The 17,002-nt window shown below is 46.8% G+C and overlaps 1 protein-coding gene across 22 annotated transcripts in view; it reads right to left on the bottom strand.

The window, feature by feature from the left end:
* Nucleotides 1–14,295, bottom strand: part of Limch1 (LIM and calponin homology domains 1) — a 313,519-nt gene extending 299,224 nt beyond the window's left edge. For 2 of the 22 annotated variants that reach the window (XM_060380699.1, XM_060380701.1), the window contains exon 1: nt 13,982–14,277. In XM_060380699.1, the coding sequence (XP_060236682.1) occupies nt 13,982–14,077 (96 nt within the window). In that variant the 5' untranslated portion in view covers nt 14,078–14,277. Of the gene's footprint in view, nt 1–13,981 lie in introns of all 22 variants that reach the window. The other 20 variants (XM_060380683.1, XM_060380693.1, XM_060380694.1 and 17 more) reach the window with 15 other exon arrangements.
* Nucleotides 14,296–17,002: the final 2,707 nt, after the last annotated feature.

Raw genomic sequence — 17,002 nt, 5'->3', positions numbered from 1 at the left:
GCCCTGCACTTGGAAGGCTGAGGGAGGAAGAATACAAAAGTTACAGGCTGGTGAGACCCTGTCTGGGAACAAAAAAAAAAAAAAAAAAAGGAATAAAACAATTTATTGATGGCTCTTTTTAAAGCAGTCAAGGATTATAATCCTATGTTCTCCTTAAGGAAGTAGTAGTCACAGGGTTTTTTGGTTTTTTGTTTTGTTTTTCCTTATTTTTTCCTTCCTTCTGTATCACCCACAAAATATGTTTCTATATATTATGGCATTATTCTTTTTTGTGTTTATTTTATGTGTGTGTATGCATGTGTACACCCATACAAGAGGGTACACATGCATACATGTGTGTGGAACACAGAGGATAACCTCGGGGTCTCTGAATAACATGGAACTCACCTTAACTAAGCTAGGCTGGTCAGTGAGTTCTAAGGAGACTTCTGTCTCCACCTCCACAGCACTGGGATTGCAAGCACCTCATGCCTGGCTTTTTATGTGGGTTCTGGGAGTCAGGTCCTAATCCTTCACAGTCAGCACTTTGCCACCTATGCTCTCTCCTGAGCCCTCTGTTGCATTTTAATTAAAATGTTAATGATAGGTCATCTTGGCTTCTTCCTCATCCACTCCTTGCATCCTTCTACCACAAGTTCCCAGATTGTCCTGAAAGGGTCTCCCTGCTTCTGTGTTGGGTAGCAGCCAAGCCCTTTAATAGGGACGGACTAGACTAGAGTCTGATTGGCCTGGGCTCATCAACTCCACTCCCCTGGACTCATTTCTCTGCCCAAGGCATGTAAAGAGGGTGTAAAGACTTGACCCCCCCTCCCATCTAAGCCAGAACTCATTGGTCTTCTTAGGCTGGAGTAAAACGGCATTATAGAAAGCTACACGAAGCCACACAAAGCACAGCCCATTGGAACAGCTGAGGGAATCCAGGTCCCCTTCAGTATCACTGGTATAGCTGCATCAGCATGGCCTGAAGGGAGCTGGGAGGCTTTCTAGTTCTGTGAAGCCAATTCCAGTGGAACTTTTGTTGAACAACCATAAAGATACTAACAGACTCACAGACAAAAAAAAAAAAAAAAAAAAAAAAATCCAAGGGAAAATTTGCTAAATATGCATATTCTACAGTAGAATCTCAAATAAGAAATTGAGCTACCAATATATCATCCAACTCAAAACTCCAAACAGCAGGGAAAAGTTGGTGTCCCAGCACATCAACAAACCAGCTTTAGGATGCACCAGGCCACTGGGAAGCAGATGCCCACATAGGCATGGGAACACCCAGTTTTGAGACCAACCCCCAAGCAAAAACAAGAGCACCGACAATGGCCAGAGCTGACTAATGTAGAATTTCAGTCTAAAACAATGCATGTGAGGATGACAAAGACACACAAAGGGAGGATGTTAGGAAAGACAAGGTGGTCCATTATGGAAACACAGACAAGATGCAGACAGATCTGGGGAAATCAGACTTCTCACTGACCCCCAAAGCCAAATGGCGTCCAGAACATAAGTAGGGTGATGGCCTCTCTGGCTGCCGTCTCTCTCTCTCTTCCAGCCTGTTCTGTGTCTCACCACTGCCCTTTGGTGGCATGATGAAGTGCACTATAGTCTTGAGTGTGAACCACTCCACACAGGCTCGGGTGTTTGAACATTTAGTCTCCAGCTGGTGGCGCTGTTTTCGTAGGCTGTGGAGCCTTTAGGAGAAAGAGCCTGAGTAAGTGAGTCACTGGGGGGTGGACCTTATGGAGTATGTCCTCAGCCGTTCTCACGTGATCTCTCTGCTTTCCACCACTAGTGTGATATAACCCGATATCCTATGTTCTAAAGCCATGCTTTTTCCATCATGATGGAGTATCCCCTTCCGATCCCAGAGCCAGAACAAACCTCTCCTTCATGAAGGTACTTCTTCCTGGTATTTTTTTTTTTCACAGGGATGAGGAAAGTAATAAACACAAAATGCTAATCAAAAGCTCACATAGGGGTGGAGAGATGACTCTGCAGTTAAGAGCACTGACCACGCTTCCAGAGGTCCCAAGTATGTATGTATATATGTGTGTGTGTGTGTGTATATACATATACATACATACACACACACATATATATACTATATAGTGTAGAAACATTTAAAATATGTACGTGTGTGTATATATATATATATACTATTATGTGTACATATATTATACACACACATTAAAAAAAAACTCACAAAAAGGCTGTAGGAAAAACTTAATGGTGGAACATTTATCTCCCATGTGTAAGACCTTAGGAAATTGTGCATGTGCACAATTCACATTTCAAACATAAATGCAATGCCAGTGTATTTGTTCAGAACACCAGGGAGTGTTTGAAAAGGGGAGCTACAGTCTTGAGGTGCCATGGGCAAAAGGACTGTTGCAAGGCGCCAGGTAGGAGTTAAGGAGCCACACAGGATCCTGACCAACCTGCCCACCCAACTCAACAGGAATGAAACTTACAGAGACAGGACCAATAAAAAGCCTTGAAGCAGGACACAGGGGAAGTAGATGTGTGACCCAGGTCTAACCTGGATGCCACACGAAGGAAGACTAACACACACTGAACCCATGAGCTTTTCTCTGTCTTGTTAATTGTTTTGTTTCTATGTAGTATCCAGGACTATCCAAATCCAGAGATGAAGTAAGGGTCCAGTGAAGGGGAGAGACTGGGGAGGAACGAGTGAAGAAGAGGGTAGAAAGAGCTTCACCCGTTGGCTTGCTCCATTCTACTCCTGTAAGGGCTTTTCCTTCAAGTCCTAACCACTCTCCTGACAAATGTTATCTTTCAAAAGGCGATGAAAGGGCTTCAGTTGAAGAGAATGTGCCTGGGTACCAGATAGGTGGAACTGTTTCCTAGCAACCGACACTGCTTTGCAGAGATGCTCAGTAAACAGCATCTCTGGAAGAGTGCTGAGCCAGAGCAGGGAGGGGCAGATCAGCCACTGATGTCTGTGGCTGGGGTCTCCTTATAGAATATAGCCCCAACTCTGGAACTAGACTGGCTGAGGTTTAAATCTCAAGTCTGCCATTTTGCTAGCTATGTTGTTTCAGTCAAATCAACTAACATTTCTGTGCTCCAATTTTCCCATCTGTAAGATATGCACAAAACTGCTTGATGGAGAAGCATTGCACCAGATGTTACAAATTTACATTCATCATCTCATTAGCTCAGGCATCTATACTGTCACCAGGACATGAGAAATGGCCTAGGAGGGGGTCAGCTTTCATTAACATTTCTATTATTATTAACTCTCACCCTGGGCTAGGTGGGTCACAGTACCTTATCACGTTCCATCAACTTTTTCGCAACAGGATGAGTCAGGCTTTCACTTGTCACCGACCCCTCCCACTTATGACAACTTAAAAGGTCCCTTAGGAAGCAGGCGATAACCACATCTGTCTGCCAATGACAACTTCAGCTCCACAGCCATTTGTTTTCCCAGTTCCCAAAGGGAAAGGCGAGAGGAGGCTGCTTCTCTGAGGGCACCCTACGCTGTGCAGTGGTCACAGCCATCATGGTTTAATTGTACGAGGGTATTGTTCCTGTGAGAACACCTACCTTGTAAACACACACACAAACACACAAATGCACTCATCTCACATGTGTGTGTGCACAGACACACATAGAGGCCATTTCATACCCTTCCATGCCTTTTCATGCTGAGTACCTTGCAAACAGGAGTACTCCAGGCTTCCTTTCCTGTTAAGAAGTAAGAACTAGCTGGACATCTGGAACAGGTGAGGGAAGGGCTTTTGAATGTTGCTTGGAGGTTTAAAAAGTGGGAGGAGGGGAGGTTAAACATCCTGGGACATGACTACACATGGCTAAAGGAAAGACACTTGTCACCAGCTCTAGCCAAAAACTCAGCTCTGGGAGGGCTACTCAAGGCCAACCTCCAGGGAAGGCTACTCTTCAAATGACTCCTCCAACAGGGATCACGTTCCAAGTATCCAATCACTGACTGTCTCTGGGTCACAAATGGGTGAACTGTTTTTTTAAATCATTCTTTAAAACAAAAAAATAGAAACACTTGGCTTCCTGTTAGTGCAGAAACAGCTTTACTTTCTCCGTCTCCACAGAGTCCAAGTACCAATCAAGCAACACTCGATGTCTGGGCACAGACCTTCTGTGGTGTGGATGTTGTGGCTAACCTGCCTAGCTAACGAAGTGAGGAGGGGCCAGAATGGTGATGAAGAGTTCTGATCCTTGGCCATGGAAGCTCTGGGGCTTATCACATGAGGCAGGTCCCATAAAACAGATACTGAATTATGGTAACATACGGAAACTTTTCTGAGAGATGAATGCTCTGGGTAGAATGTGCACTGGGAAGGAAGGGATTTGTCAGCTTTGCCAACTGGAGAGAATGTCACCCAGGCATGTTGAAGGTCCTAAAGGTTTTGTCCCTAGAGAAGTGAGGAAGGGACATCCCAGAGGCATTCTCTCCTTTCTTCAGGATTGGGACATAGATTCTTTGTACAGGATGGATGATACTAAGGAGGAGGAGGAGGAGGCAGAGGAGGAAGAAGGAAGGAGGGGGGAAGTCCATTCTCCAGCAGCAGCCAAGGTACTTTTGTTCTGAGCAATAATGAAGCAGGTGTGTTCAGAAAGAGTTTTCTAGAAAGCATCTTTCAAGGAGACAATTGTAGTCTTCAGTTCCCATTCCTCCATTCCACTTTCCTGGAAAGGTGGTGTTGTGATTGAGTCCCACATCCACATTGGACCATAAGGAGAGAGCCGGCAGTTGATGGGGCTTCCAGAGAGCATCCCAAATCAGAGGGTGTCTGTGAGTTACCTCCTGGCAGCTTGTACAAAATCACTCTGCTTGCACTTGGAAAAGCAAGCAGATTTCTTCCAGTTTCTTCTCATACCTGAGCACGGGGCAGGCTCCCCAAGTTCCATTTTGCCTGAGAGCTTTAATCTCTAATTCCTGAGATGTAAATCTCAAGGTCTTCCCTGACATTTCTCCTAGAAAACAAGCTCTAACTTTCTAAAGGGTCTGGATGACCACGCTGCTGACCCTCTGAGGAACCCACAAGTATATTCGTGGAGGCTGGGGTTATAGTTCGGTGGTAGAACCCTTCTGGTGTTCAGTACCCAACCAAAAGGAAGGGGGGGGACCTATAAGCATATTTAACAGCTCCTTGCTCCCTGTCTTTCCCCATACACAAATACTCACCTACATGTAGAACTTGAAGAGTATTCTATCCTACCGTGTGTGTGTGTGTGTGTCTGTGTGTGTGTGTGTGTGCGTGTGTGTGTGTGCATGTGCGCACGCATGTTAGTACTGGAGGTTAAACCTAGGGCCTCACACACACTAGACAAGTGCTCTATCACTTAGCTATAGTCCCAGATAAACAAATTATAATAAAAGCCACAAACCAGCATCAATCTAACACTCCTGCTTAGACTCCTGCAATGTTCTTGGCTTAAATTTTAGCTTCACTAAGAGCCCTCATCTATAGAAAGAATCCTTTCACCTTAGGCTTCCCACACAACATACATACAGACATTTGTTTGTTTGTTTGTTTGTTTGTTCATTCCTTCATTTTGAAATAGTCTTACCAAATAGTTTCAAACTCCTAATCCTCCTGCCTCAGCCTCCCAAATGCTAACATTATAGGCTTATAGGGATACATCACCAGACCCAACCTGCTCTTCATCTTTAGCACATATAGCCTAACTTGTAATTAGGCTTATTTCTCTCAGTGTGATTTTCCTGAGGGAAGGAACTATGTATATTCTGCATTGTGTGACACTGGGTCCTGGCTCTGGGCCTGGCATACCACCGGAACTCAGGAAATTTCTCTCAGGAAAAGAATGTTTAAATCATACTTTCACCTATTGATGCTGACTTTATTTTTTTTTAACTATAGTTATAATAAGGAATACTCACAAATGAGTGCTGACCAGACATCCCTACTAATTAATTTTATATTTTAAATCATTGAGTGTTTGCTGTTTTGATTTGAAGAAATTATTCAACTGAAATTAAATAACTGAGTATCACTTGCTGGAAATGTTTTGTAAGGAAGGGGGGGGGAAAGCAATGTAGTCATTGAAATAAATAGAACGTCAGTGTCTCACTTGGTACTAATGCACATGATCACAAATGAGACTGGGGAATTTTTTTTTTCCAAAAGTGTTGAGTTGTGGCAATGAAAAAGCCACAATCCTTCTGACCCTGAATCTTAACTCAAAAAGCAAGTGTGGGTGGGTTCGAACTTGGCCTCCTATAACGTAGCTACATAAAGGTAGTTAGGTAATGGTGGGGTCTGTGCCTCACGCGTCAGGTTGACCAGAAGGACAAATTGCATCTCACAGTAGCTGGCCACAGTAACTACTGAAAAGACTGTAAAGCACAAGTTGGCCAGCCTCCCCTGCTGGCTTACCGGTTCACTCTTTACAGCTCAGTGTAGATACAAACATAGCGTTTTGCTGGCAGTTTAAGTATAGTGGGAAAGATATGTGCCGAGTGATTGTGTAGGTGTATGGCATAAGACCAGGTCACACTGCCTTTTCCCTGATGTCAAAGGTGATTCCTCGGGCTCCTCAAGGTGGCCTGTCAGGGTCCAATGCACTAGAAGATCTCTTTGGGTGTGTTGTTCTCCATTCTGCAGACAGAGTTTTTCCACAGCAGATCTGAATTCCATTAGGTCATTCCACCATGCACAAAGAGACAGATATAACATCTCATGTCCTCGCAGAAACCTTGCCAATATTACGTCATTCTTCTTAAAAAGAACTATTACTTCCTCTGTATTATCTGATAACCCTTCCACTTCAGCTACCATTATCATTATCAGTCACTTAACAGTAAAGTTCTAGTCGCCTTTCATTTAGTTGCACTGAAGTCATCCTTTATCCCACCCTAAGCTTCCCTATATGGAATACACATCAGATACCTTTCTTTGATTGTAACGTAATCACACATATCCTTAAGAACACGGGAGGAAATGAATTACAAAAATTGCATTGCATTTTTTTTAACTCTCAAAAGCAGTGAACTATGCATTAAAAAAAAAAAACAGTTTCAGCAAGAATAACTTAGTCAAAAATCATCTGGGCAAGGTGGCACATGCCTATAAACCTAGCCAGCACTCCAAAGGCTGAGACCCAAGGACCTGAGTTCAAAACCAGTGTCACCGGTGCTGGGATATGCCAGTAGTGACAAAAGACATTCCCCTTCCCCAACACCCCACACAATCCCATTTGAAGAACACAGCACACAGACCATACAGGTGTTCTTTTTCCAGCTGAATTGTCTAGGAGTGTGAGGGTAATGGACAGTGCCCCTTCTCCATTCACAAATGCTATTCGTACTTGCAGACTGCGCACTCATTCATGCCCATGGCATACCAGCACTGAAGATAAAGGTGTTAGGAGAGCCACGACCTCTATTAGCAGACATGGAACACTTCTGAATCCATCTCCATACCCTTGACATGTTAGGTCTGAAGGCAAGAAAGCCAGGGGAGCACCCTCATTCCTCTAGCCTATCTGCCTCAGTAGCACCATCCACCAGGGAACAGTGAGACGGCCTGTCCACGTGAGACCAACCCTGAGTCCTGAAGAAGAAAAGGACGAGCCACAGGAAATAAGGCCGGTCTGGGTGGCTGCAGCTCCTGAATCCATATGGTGTCCCCACGAGAGAAGACCCTGTGAAGCACAGACCTTACGGGAGATACAGGGTGGGCCCTAAGCGAGAGAAATATAAGGAATCAGATGGCAAGGGCTATAGAATTAAGCTGACTGAAAGACCCTCTCCCAACTCCTACAAGCCCAGTGGCCTCATCTATAAATTTTGGATAACTGGAAACATGTTTGTAATATATGTGCATGTACATGTACTAACACATATAGTATAAATACATATGTGCACATATATACACATGTAACATATCCTTATCTATAACACATGTTAATATGTTTTTGTCATATCATGTATTAATATTAACATAGATACCGTATATACTAATATATAATGCATACATTTATTTGTGAAATCCAAGAAAGGCTCCTATGCAAAGGCTCCCTTTACTGTCCTGCCTCTGACATTTACCATTTATTTTTTGGGCAAGACTTTTAATCTGTCAAAGCCTCAATTCATCATCTGTAAGTGGAGATAACAACAGTACTTACCACACAAACATAGAATTTGCCCTCTGCTTGGTGCAGTGATACACACCTTTAACCCACGACTTGGGAGGCAAAAAGCAGGCAGATCTCTGTGAGTTCAAGACCAGCCTAGGCCACATAGCAAGTTCCAAGCCAGCCAGAGCTACATAGAAAGGCTCTGTCTCATAAAAAAAAAAAATTACCCAATGTCAATACATAGTAAATATTCCATAACTATAATGTCTCATCCCAACAGTGCTAGCATCCTTAGAAGGATGCATCCTGTCTGAAGGCCATCTAATGAATGAAAGAGAAAAAAAAATCCTCACAATTCCCAGTACTTCAAGAGCTGCCTTGTCCCACCTAGCACTGACTGCCACCCATGAAGTCAAAGCCAGATGTGGACATTATAGGTCCTTTGTCATCCGTCACTGAAGCAGGGTGCTCAGAGCTCTAGTTGCTGGAAGCAAATGTTTCCCCTCCCCCCTCCTCTTGGTGGCCAAAGCTCTGTCTGCCCTTCTAGAGTTTGTTTGATACAATCAGTTTCCAGGGAGACGCTGAAGCAAGAAGAGTCAGCTCCCCCTCCTAGTCCACTTCCCCTTTCCCCAAATCTCTGGGACTTCACTGTTCTTCTACCACGTGACAGCATTGTGCCACACCAGTCCTTGTATACAAACAAGACAGACTATTTAAACATCATTGTGAGAAAGACGCTGCCTGCTCTGGTCTAAACATCTACTTTCCCCATCAGCCAAGAAAGGCTTTTTCCCTTTTCCTCATCTCATAAGGAAATCTGGAGAAACACTTGCAAACCTAATCTTCACTACAATTTTTTTTTTTTTAAGGGATTGAAGAGTCCTTACGGAAGCAGAGAGCTTGAGTGACTATACAACTTACAGCACATCACCACCAGTGTCGTAGTTACTGGCCACCAAATTCTCAATTAGTTCAAAAGCTACTCATAAATTTCCCCTACTGCCAAGCCACCTTCCAGGATCAGAGTGCTAAGGCACCCTCAGTGCATTTCATCTGCAGAATCAGATCTGAATAAATGTGGAATGAAAAAGCAATTCCCTGTGGGCATAGGAAAGTGGAGTTCCCACTCACGTGAAACATGGCTTAGGTTACCAATACAACTGTACTCATCACCCAAAACCCATGGGCATGCTATGACTCAAGTTAGAGAGATCCAGAAACTTTTCAGATTAAGATGACTGAGTTGGGCTGAAATCTTCAGCCCCTCCCTTTTAAAGGCCTGGAAACCAGTTCCCAATCCAAATCAAGAGGAACCCTTCTGAAGGGACATCTGGTCCTTCAAAAAGTGTCTGGTCCTTAAGAGAAAAAAAAAAAAAAGATTTGGAACAGACTGCTATTGTTGTGGGTGGACAGACAAACAGGAGAGGAGAACCAGGCCTATTAGAACCATCTACCTGAAAACAAGCATCAACACTAGCACAAAAGAAATGGGTTCAGGGTATCAAAATAAGCCAATACCATGCCAGGCTCTAGTTAAATGTACTGGACTGTCTTCAGGACAGGCACTGAAGATTCTTCTTGAGGTTTAGTAACAAAACTACATGTTAAAGTTCAAAGTTCGACCTAATATCAAGGGTAATTCTCTAAGCCCTGATGGCCTATGAGATCATCTCACAAGTAAGCAATCACAGGCTCTCCTGTGACCCTAAAATCAAACAAGGCTGGCATGTAGCATCTACTTGATCTCTAGCCCATGCATCCAGCATTAGTGGACTGAAATAGTGCCAACTCCAGCCTAGACTTGAATCTGACCCCCAGCATAAGTAAATAAATTAAAATATAGTGAGATATGAAGTGAAGCCAGTAGATAACTGAATTATATTGTGTATGCAAGAATCTTGTGGTTCTGAAGACTTTCTTTCATACTTAGGCTTAGTGCCAGGCATTGATGGCATAGGCCTATAATCTCAGGAGGGCCCAGAGTTCAAGGTCAGCCCAGACTACTTAGCAAGCCTCCGTCTGAGAACATCAAAATAAAGGTTGGGCTGTTAGGTCAGCGAGAGAGCACTTGCCCAATTCCTGGTACCGGGGCATAAGTAAACAATAAATAAAATAATGAAAGAGTGAAACCAAAACAGAGCAAAATCACATTCAGTTGCTATTAGCAACAGCACCAACAGGGGTAGCAATGATGATAACAGCAAGAATAACAGCAATGGTAGCATAAATAGTAACCATGATACCATCACTCAAACAGTACCAGGTGCTGTTCTAAGTACTTTCTTAACATGTAAACGTAGACTGTGTGTGTATTTGTTGTTTGTGTGAATACATGTATGTGTGCGTTTACTCGTGCATGTGTGTGTGTGTGTATGTGTGTGTGTGTGTGTGTGTACATGGAGCACCAACACTGACATCAGGAGTCTTCCTGGATCACCCCTGCCCCATCTTACTCTTTGAGGCAGTGTCTGGAAACTGAACCCAGAGTTGCTACTGTGGTCCAGTCTAACAAGCCAGTTTGCACGAGGCCCCCAATGCTGGAACTTCAGATGGGCCATGGCGGCCTCTAAAGATCCAAATTCCCATCCTCACACTCATCCGACAAATGCTTCAACCACTTCACCAATTCTACCCGTTTTAAAACATATTCGCTTAGTAAATCCTCCGGCAAGCCTACAAAGCGAGACGTTATTCAACGTCCTGTTTTACAGATGTTTCAACAATATCCCCTTGGTTGCTTTGTTGTTATATTCGAGGAGGTATCTTTCAAAGAAAATGTCGGGAAACATAAGGACAGGAAAAGCGGCTTGCCCGAGGTCGCTCAGCAACAAGTGACAGACATGGGACTCCACCCAAGGACTTCCAGCTAGGAAGCTGGGCCTCTTGGCCCACTGGTCAGGCTTTACTGCCCCAGGAAAATGAGCTAGAAAGGCAACACGATAGGAAGTTAGCCTTGCCTCTGCCTGCTGGTAGAAAATTAATCCTTGAACTTTGCTGTTTCCCCTCCCGACCCTCCCTAAACCCACAGTAAGGCATGCAGCCTGCTCCCACCGATATGAGAAAGAGGGAAAAAAAAATCACTGAAAACGTGACCCAGCTGTCTTGACGCAGTCTGTGATCGAGTCCAGCTTTATGATGGAGTTCACCTTTAGCAGCTAAGGCAGGAGCTGGGGTAGGGAGCTAGGAGCCTGGCTTCTGAGCCATATTTCCTGCCCAGTAACACGGTCTTCAAATAGTCAAGGCTGCAGGCCGAGAAATTCCTTGCTAAGAACCTGTGTCCGGGAGCTCATGCCCTGAGCCTTATTAAGGATGTAAATTCTCTAGACAGCCTAATTCAAGGAGGCCCAGAACTGAGGAAGCCCAGTAGCAAAGTTTGTTTATGAACTCGCCTACCCAAGGGGACGTTTTTTTCTGAAAAGGTAAAACTCCTGACTGCTCAGAAAGAAAAAATGAAAAAAGAAAAAGAAAAAAAAAAAAGCCTGTGGGAAATTTAATCACCAATGGAACAAAACCGAAAAACAAAGCCCTCCCAATGAGGATGTTGCCAGAGACAATGGGCCCCTGACGGGAGATGCGATTGTCTCCCGATAAGAATCCCCACGGGATGTGGCTCACACTAAGAAACACATTATTGCTATATTAGCCCAGGAATCTTTGTTCACTGGGCAACTGTGTGCAGAACCATCTGTTATGGTCCCCGACTCCCAGTTTGCAAACGTGGCCATTTACATTTCAAAAAGACTGTGAGGGAAAAGGGGAGGGCACTTCGACTCCCCCACACATACACACACACAAATACCTGTGTGCATAACAGGGCCTGGGCTTGGGAGGGGAAACTCCTCTTTCAATGAAATCCAACTCCACTGTGGAAAGGAGATAGGCCACTTCAATTATGCACACACAGCGTGCCCGGCAGCCCGGTCCTAAAGACACACACACACACCATTAGGGTTTTCACTTTCTTTGACTGATTTAAAAGGGCAAAGTATCAAGAATCATACTAAACTGTGTTTAGGGCTTAACCTGGCTCTGCTCTCTTAAACTGTTTCTTCCTTTCCTCAAGCTGATGTGAAAATTGACACCCCGCACTGTGTAAGATTTAGCCTGAAATATCACCAGTAAAAAAATAAATAAATAACAGCTTTATATGTCTTGATCTATAAGGAGATAGATATAATATTTGTTCATACTCCAACATTCAAAGATGTGCAATTCAGATTCGCCTGCTATCCTCTATGGAATTTATACCGCGATACACTTTTAAAAGCAGAGCACGGTAATAGGACTATCAATTAAAGAAACTGGAAAAAGAAAATCACTTGCCTCCAAAACACAATCACTTACCTCCAAAACTCAATCTAATTTTCCACCAGAGAACGTCCAAGAACTTGAAAGACATAGTCATACAAACCCCCCCCCCCCCCCCCCGCCGCTACCGCCGGCGTCTAAAAACGTCTCTTTTCTCCTGTGAGACCCAAACGCTGAGAAAACACCTGTCACGCTCCAAGCCTTCCAGCCCCACGTCAAAACTACGGGGCTAATGTCTCTTTCTCATCTGGTGGTGAGTTATCTAGTTACAAGGGACACGCCAGCCCCGGCTTTCAGTTAAGAGTGTCTCCTATACTCTGTTTTCTCAACTCCGTCTTTAAACAGATAGTTCCAAACTCTGAGGCGCTTTTGCAGGCATGAAGCAGGTTGACCCTGAAAGGTGGCAACCTGGGGCTGGAGCCTTCCAGCAACGTCGTCCTCGTTCTCCGCCAGCAACTCAGCAGGTTTAAATCTGCAGCCCTGGAGTTGTATCGTCCCAATAACAATGGAAACCTGGGCTGTCTCGAGGGTGGGGATGGGGTCGCTAAGTGACAGGCTGAGTACTGTGATGCTTATTCCTGCTTGGTCATGACTGAGCTATAAAACACAACCTCCTCTGAACCATTAGGCCAAGGAGGTTGCGCGCCATTTGGCCAAATTTCACCTTCTACAATGCACCAGAAGGGCGGACCACTGAAATAGGGGGTTCACGAGTGGATCACAAGGGGTCACCTCCCCCCCACTCCTGCCCTCCACGAGTCCTGAGCCCAAAGAACCGGTCGTTTCGAAATAGCAGGGCTTCTAAGCTGCACCTGCAGATAGACATCATGAATCAGGATCGCCCGGCGAGCGCTGCCTGGACTCAGCCGAGAGCGCCAGTGATTTCCTTGGCCTTCCCCCCTGAGCCATTAAAGGAGTGAGATGTGCCAACCTGGCCGGGTCCGCGGCCTACTAGAGCCCACCCTGCGGTCTCTGGGGCAACCAAGAGCCCGGCAGCGGGTCTGCGGATAGCGCGCTCGCAACTAGGTCTCGCAGGTTCCCCCCACGCTGTGCTCTGCGCCAACCTTGCGCCTGAACCAGTGCCAGAACACAGCCAAGAGGCTCCGGCGGGTATGAGCCTCTGCGGAGACACTGCCAACTCCGCCTCGGAAGGACGAGGATGGAGGCCAAGAGATGGAATGTGGAGCAGAGAGCGGGACACCCCGAAACGCGGCTCCCGCGGGGGCTCTGGAGGCTCGAGCCCCCGGCGCCTCGGCAGCGCCTCGGCTCGCGCCCCGCTTTCCACCGCAGCGCTCGCAAAACCGAGCCGAGATTGCGAGCTCTGGCAAGCGGCGGGGATGAAGGCGCAGGGGACCGCCTCCTGCCCCTGGGAGTACAGCTAGACCGCAGTGTCCCCTGTTCACGCCCACCACCCCGGGGCTCCCACACCAGAGGCTCGCAGTCCGCCGGAGGCCACAGAGGGTGACCCGGGGAAGCTGGCTATGAAAGCAGGAGGAAGGCTGGACCCGAGGTCGCTGAGCTCAGGGCAACAGCCCGGGGCGCCCCTGCAAGGCCGCCCGGCGGCCGCGGCACCTACCTCGATCCACTTCTGTGCCTCGGCGAAGGCAGGCTCCGGAGGTGGTTCGGGCTGCAGGGGCTGAAGGGCTTCCAGACCGAGAGCGGGGCAAGCCATCTGCAGAGCCCTGCGAGCACTGGAGCTCTTGGCCGCCGGGATGAGCACAGCCGCCTCCGCAGGAGTGCGCTCTCCGCCCCTTCCCGCCCGCCGCGCTCTCCCGCCGCCTTCCCCGCCCCCACCGCGCGCAGGTCCCGGAGGACAGCGGCGCGCACGGACGCCGTGGCCACCTCCACCGGGGTTGCCCGGGCCCACTGCTCTGTCCCCTCCCCCAGCTAAAAATAACCTGCCAGGAGCTCCGGGCGTCCCTCCCGGCTCACGCAAGGACCGTGGGAGGGACTCGGCCGGCCACCCCGCAAGTCCCCACCACCCCCACAGGCCCTCTGCCTAGGGGTGGCAGGCCGGGCTGCACCTGGGTGAAGCTGGGCGGGGAAACAGCACTACTGCAGCAAGGCTGGAGGACTGACTGGCACCTGCTGTCCTTCCCGGCCACAAACCTGAGGCCAAGAGCTGCAGACCCAGCACCCTTAAGTATCCAGAAGGCAGCCACCTGATCTTTCTTTTAAAGGGGGAGGCAAGCCAGCTGGGCCCTGGTCTGTTGACTCATCCAAAGGATGTATTCAGCTCCCATTATTTGCCAGCCACCAAGGTAGGCACCCACCGGAGACTGACGGAGACTTACAATTTGTGCTGGCTAATTTTATGTCAACTTGACACGTTAGCGTTATCTGAAATGAGGGACCCTCAATTGAGAAAATGCCTCCCTAAGATCCAGCTATAAGGCATTTTCTTAGTGACTGATGAGGGAGGGGCCCAGCCCACTGTGGGTGGTGCCTTCACTGGGCTAGTGGTCCTGGGTTCTATATGAAAGCAGACTGAGCAAGCCATAGAGAGCAAGCCAGTAAGCAACACCCCTCCACCTCCTCTGTATCAACTCCTGCCTCCAGGTTCCTGCCCTGCTTGCCTTCCTGCCCTAATTTCCTTTGATGATGAACAGTGTGATAGGGGAAATGTAAGCCAACTAAACCCTTTCCTTCCCAAGTTGCTTTGGTCATGGTGTTTCATAATAGCTAAGACACAATTTGAAGATCTTGTTTCCAAGGGATGCACACTGAGGCTGGGATATAGCTCAGTTGGTAGAGTGCTTGTCCAACACGTAGAAGACCCTGGTTTCTGTCCCCAGCACCATGCCATGAAAGACCTGTAATCCCAGCACTCAGGAGGTGGAAGCCGAAGATCAGAAATCCAAAGTCATCTTTTGTCATCTTGAGTGATGGCTCGGCAAGCTCAAAATGTTTCCTGAGAAGATTCAATCCACACAGCTACTTACCCCAAGTACAGATCCCATGACATTCCAGATACAACCCAAGTCCAACTTGGGGAACAGTGGGTGTTATTGGGGTTACTTACAGGAATATGGGTGAGAGGCTACTTGGGATTTCAGAAATGACTCAAAGACAGCTGCCTTATCGAGGCCCATGCCAGCATGGTGACAGCTTGCAAAGCTGGGAACCTGCACAGCCTTCAGGCTTCTCAGTGGGTTAGAGAGTATCCTTTCCAGGTGCCTCAGTTGGTCTAAACCTCTTCAGACAGCTCTGCTGGTTGCTGCTTCTTCCAGGCAGCTGGTATGATCTGGTCTTCTTTGCAGTCAGCTTGTCTGAGAGTCTCTTCAGCTTGGCTCTGCTCTTTTGAGGATGATCTGTGCTTATTGCTCATACTAGCAGGCCATGGGCAAAGTGACTCTGTTTAGTTTCAGGGACTTCCTGAAGCTACTTTGAGTTGTTTACCTTCCTGCTTAAAGAGCTTACCTGCAGGATGTAATTATTTCAACCAGGGAGGAATCTTTTATACAAGAGCTCCTGATTGACATTATACCAGTTTATTTATCTGTGTGCATGGGGGATGGTTAGAGGCGATCGATGGTGGCTAGAGGTGGGCTGGTATTTACTTCAGCTAAATCTGTCCTCTGTTTATAGTCTGAATTTCATTTGGGTCCAATTCTGCCACCACAACAGAGATAGAACCCACAGGAGGCTTGAGTTTGCACTATTCTCTGCTCCGGAGCCAGGTGCCTTATAATGTATAAACTTTGAAAACACTTATATGACACTTGAATGGGGCCAGGCACTGTGCTCACTGCAATACAAATAGGTGAGCAACCCGAACTTTATTTTAGCCCTTTCATCATTGCTGGGAGGAAGCCAGGGACCATGAGGAAGCTAGGATATAAGCTCAGACAGCCGTCATCTCAGCCTGCTAAAACAGTACACCCAGCTCCTTCCTTTCCACTCCTGTTCAGGCTGCCTTCCATTTGTGCCTCGGTTTCTTCCTGTTCTGGGTGGTCAAGCCACCCAGCAGCAGCAGGGGGAAAAACAAACAGGATGACTACCAAAAAAGGAGGCTGAAACTGTTTAGTTCACAGGGCTTAATATAAGCCGGCAGACCCTTGCATCCTGCTGTCCATACAGACGGAAGGGAAGGTACAAAAAACACCAGTCTTAAAGAGGGCCACTAGAGGGAAAGGGTTAAGGGAATGCAGTCCAAACAGGACCTTGTCTCCAGGAAGAAAGATACCAAGGTAAACACAAGAGCTCATAAAATAACTCCAATACACTGACATTGAACTGTCACTGCATGGAGTAAGTAGAGGGAAAAGAAAAGAAGCCCATAGCCTCAACGCCATATGTGAATAAGTATTCAGACTCTTCATCAGTGTGATAGTGCAAATCCATAATCCCAGCACGGGGAAGGCTAAGGCATGGGGGACTGCAAGTTTGGGGACAGCCTGGGATACATACTGAAGCCAGCCTGGACCACATAGCAAGACCACACCTGAAAACAACAAAGGGCTGGTTGATCAGGCTGGTCTCTGAGCTTGAGGCCAGCCTACAGAGCAAGTTTCAAGACAGCCAAGCCTATACAGAGAAACCCCACCTCAAAAAACCAACAAGTAAAATAAAATCCCAATATACAGTCTCTCATATG

This window comes from Meriones unguiculatus, chromosome 3 (genome assembly GCF_030254825.1).
Source record: "Meriones unguiculatus strain TT.TT164.6M chromosome 3, Bangor_MerUng_6.1, whole genome shotgun sequence".
Lineage (NCBI taxonomy): Eukaryota > Metazoa > Chordata > Mammalia > Rodentia > Muridae > Meriones > Meriones unguiculatus.
Note: the sequence above shows the minus strand (reverse complement) of the source record. Positions and strands in the feature narration are given on the sequence as shown.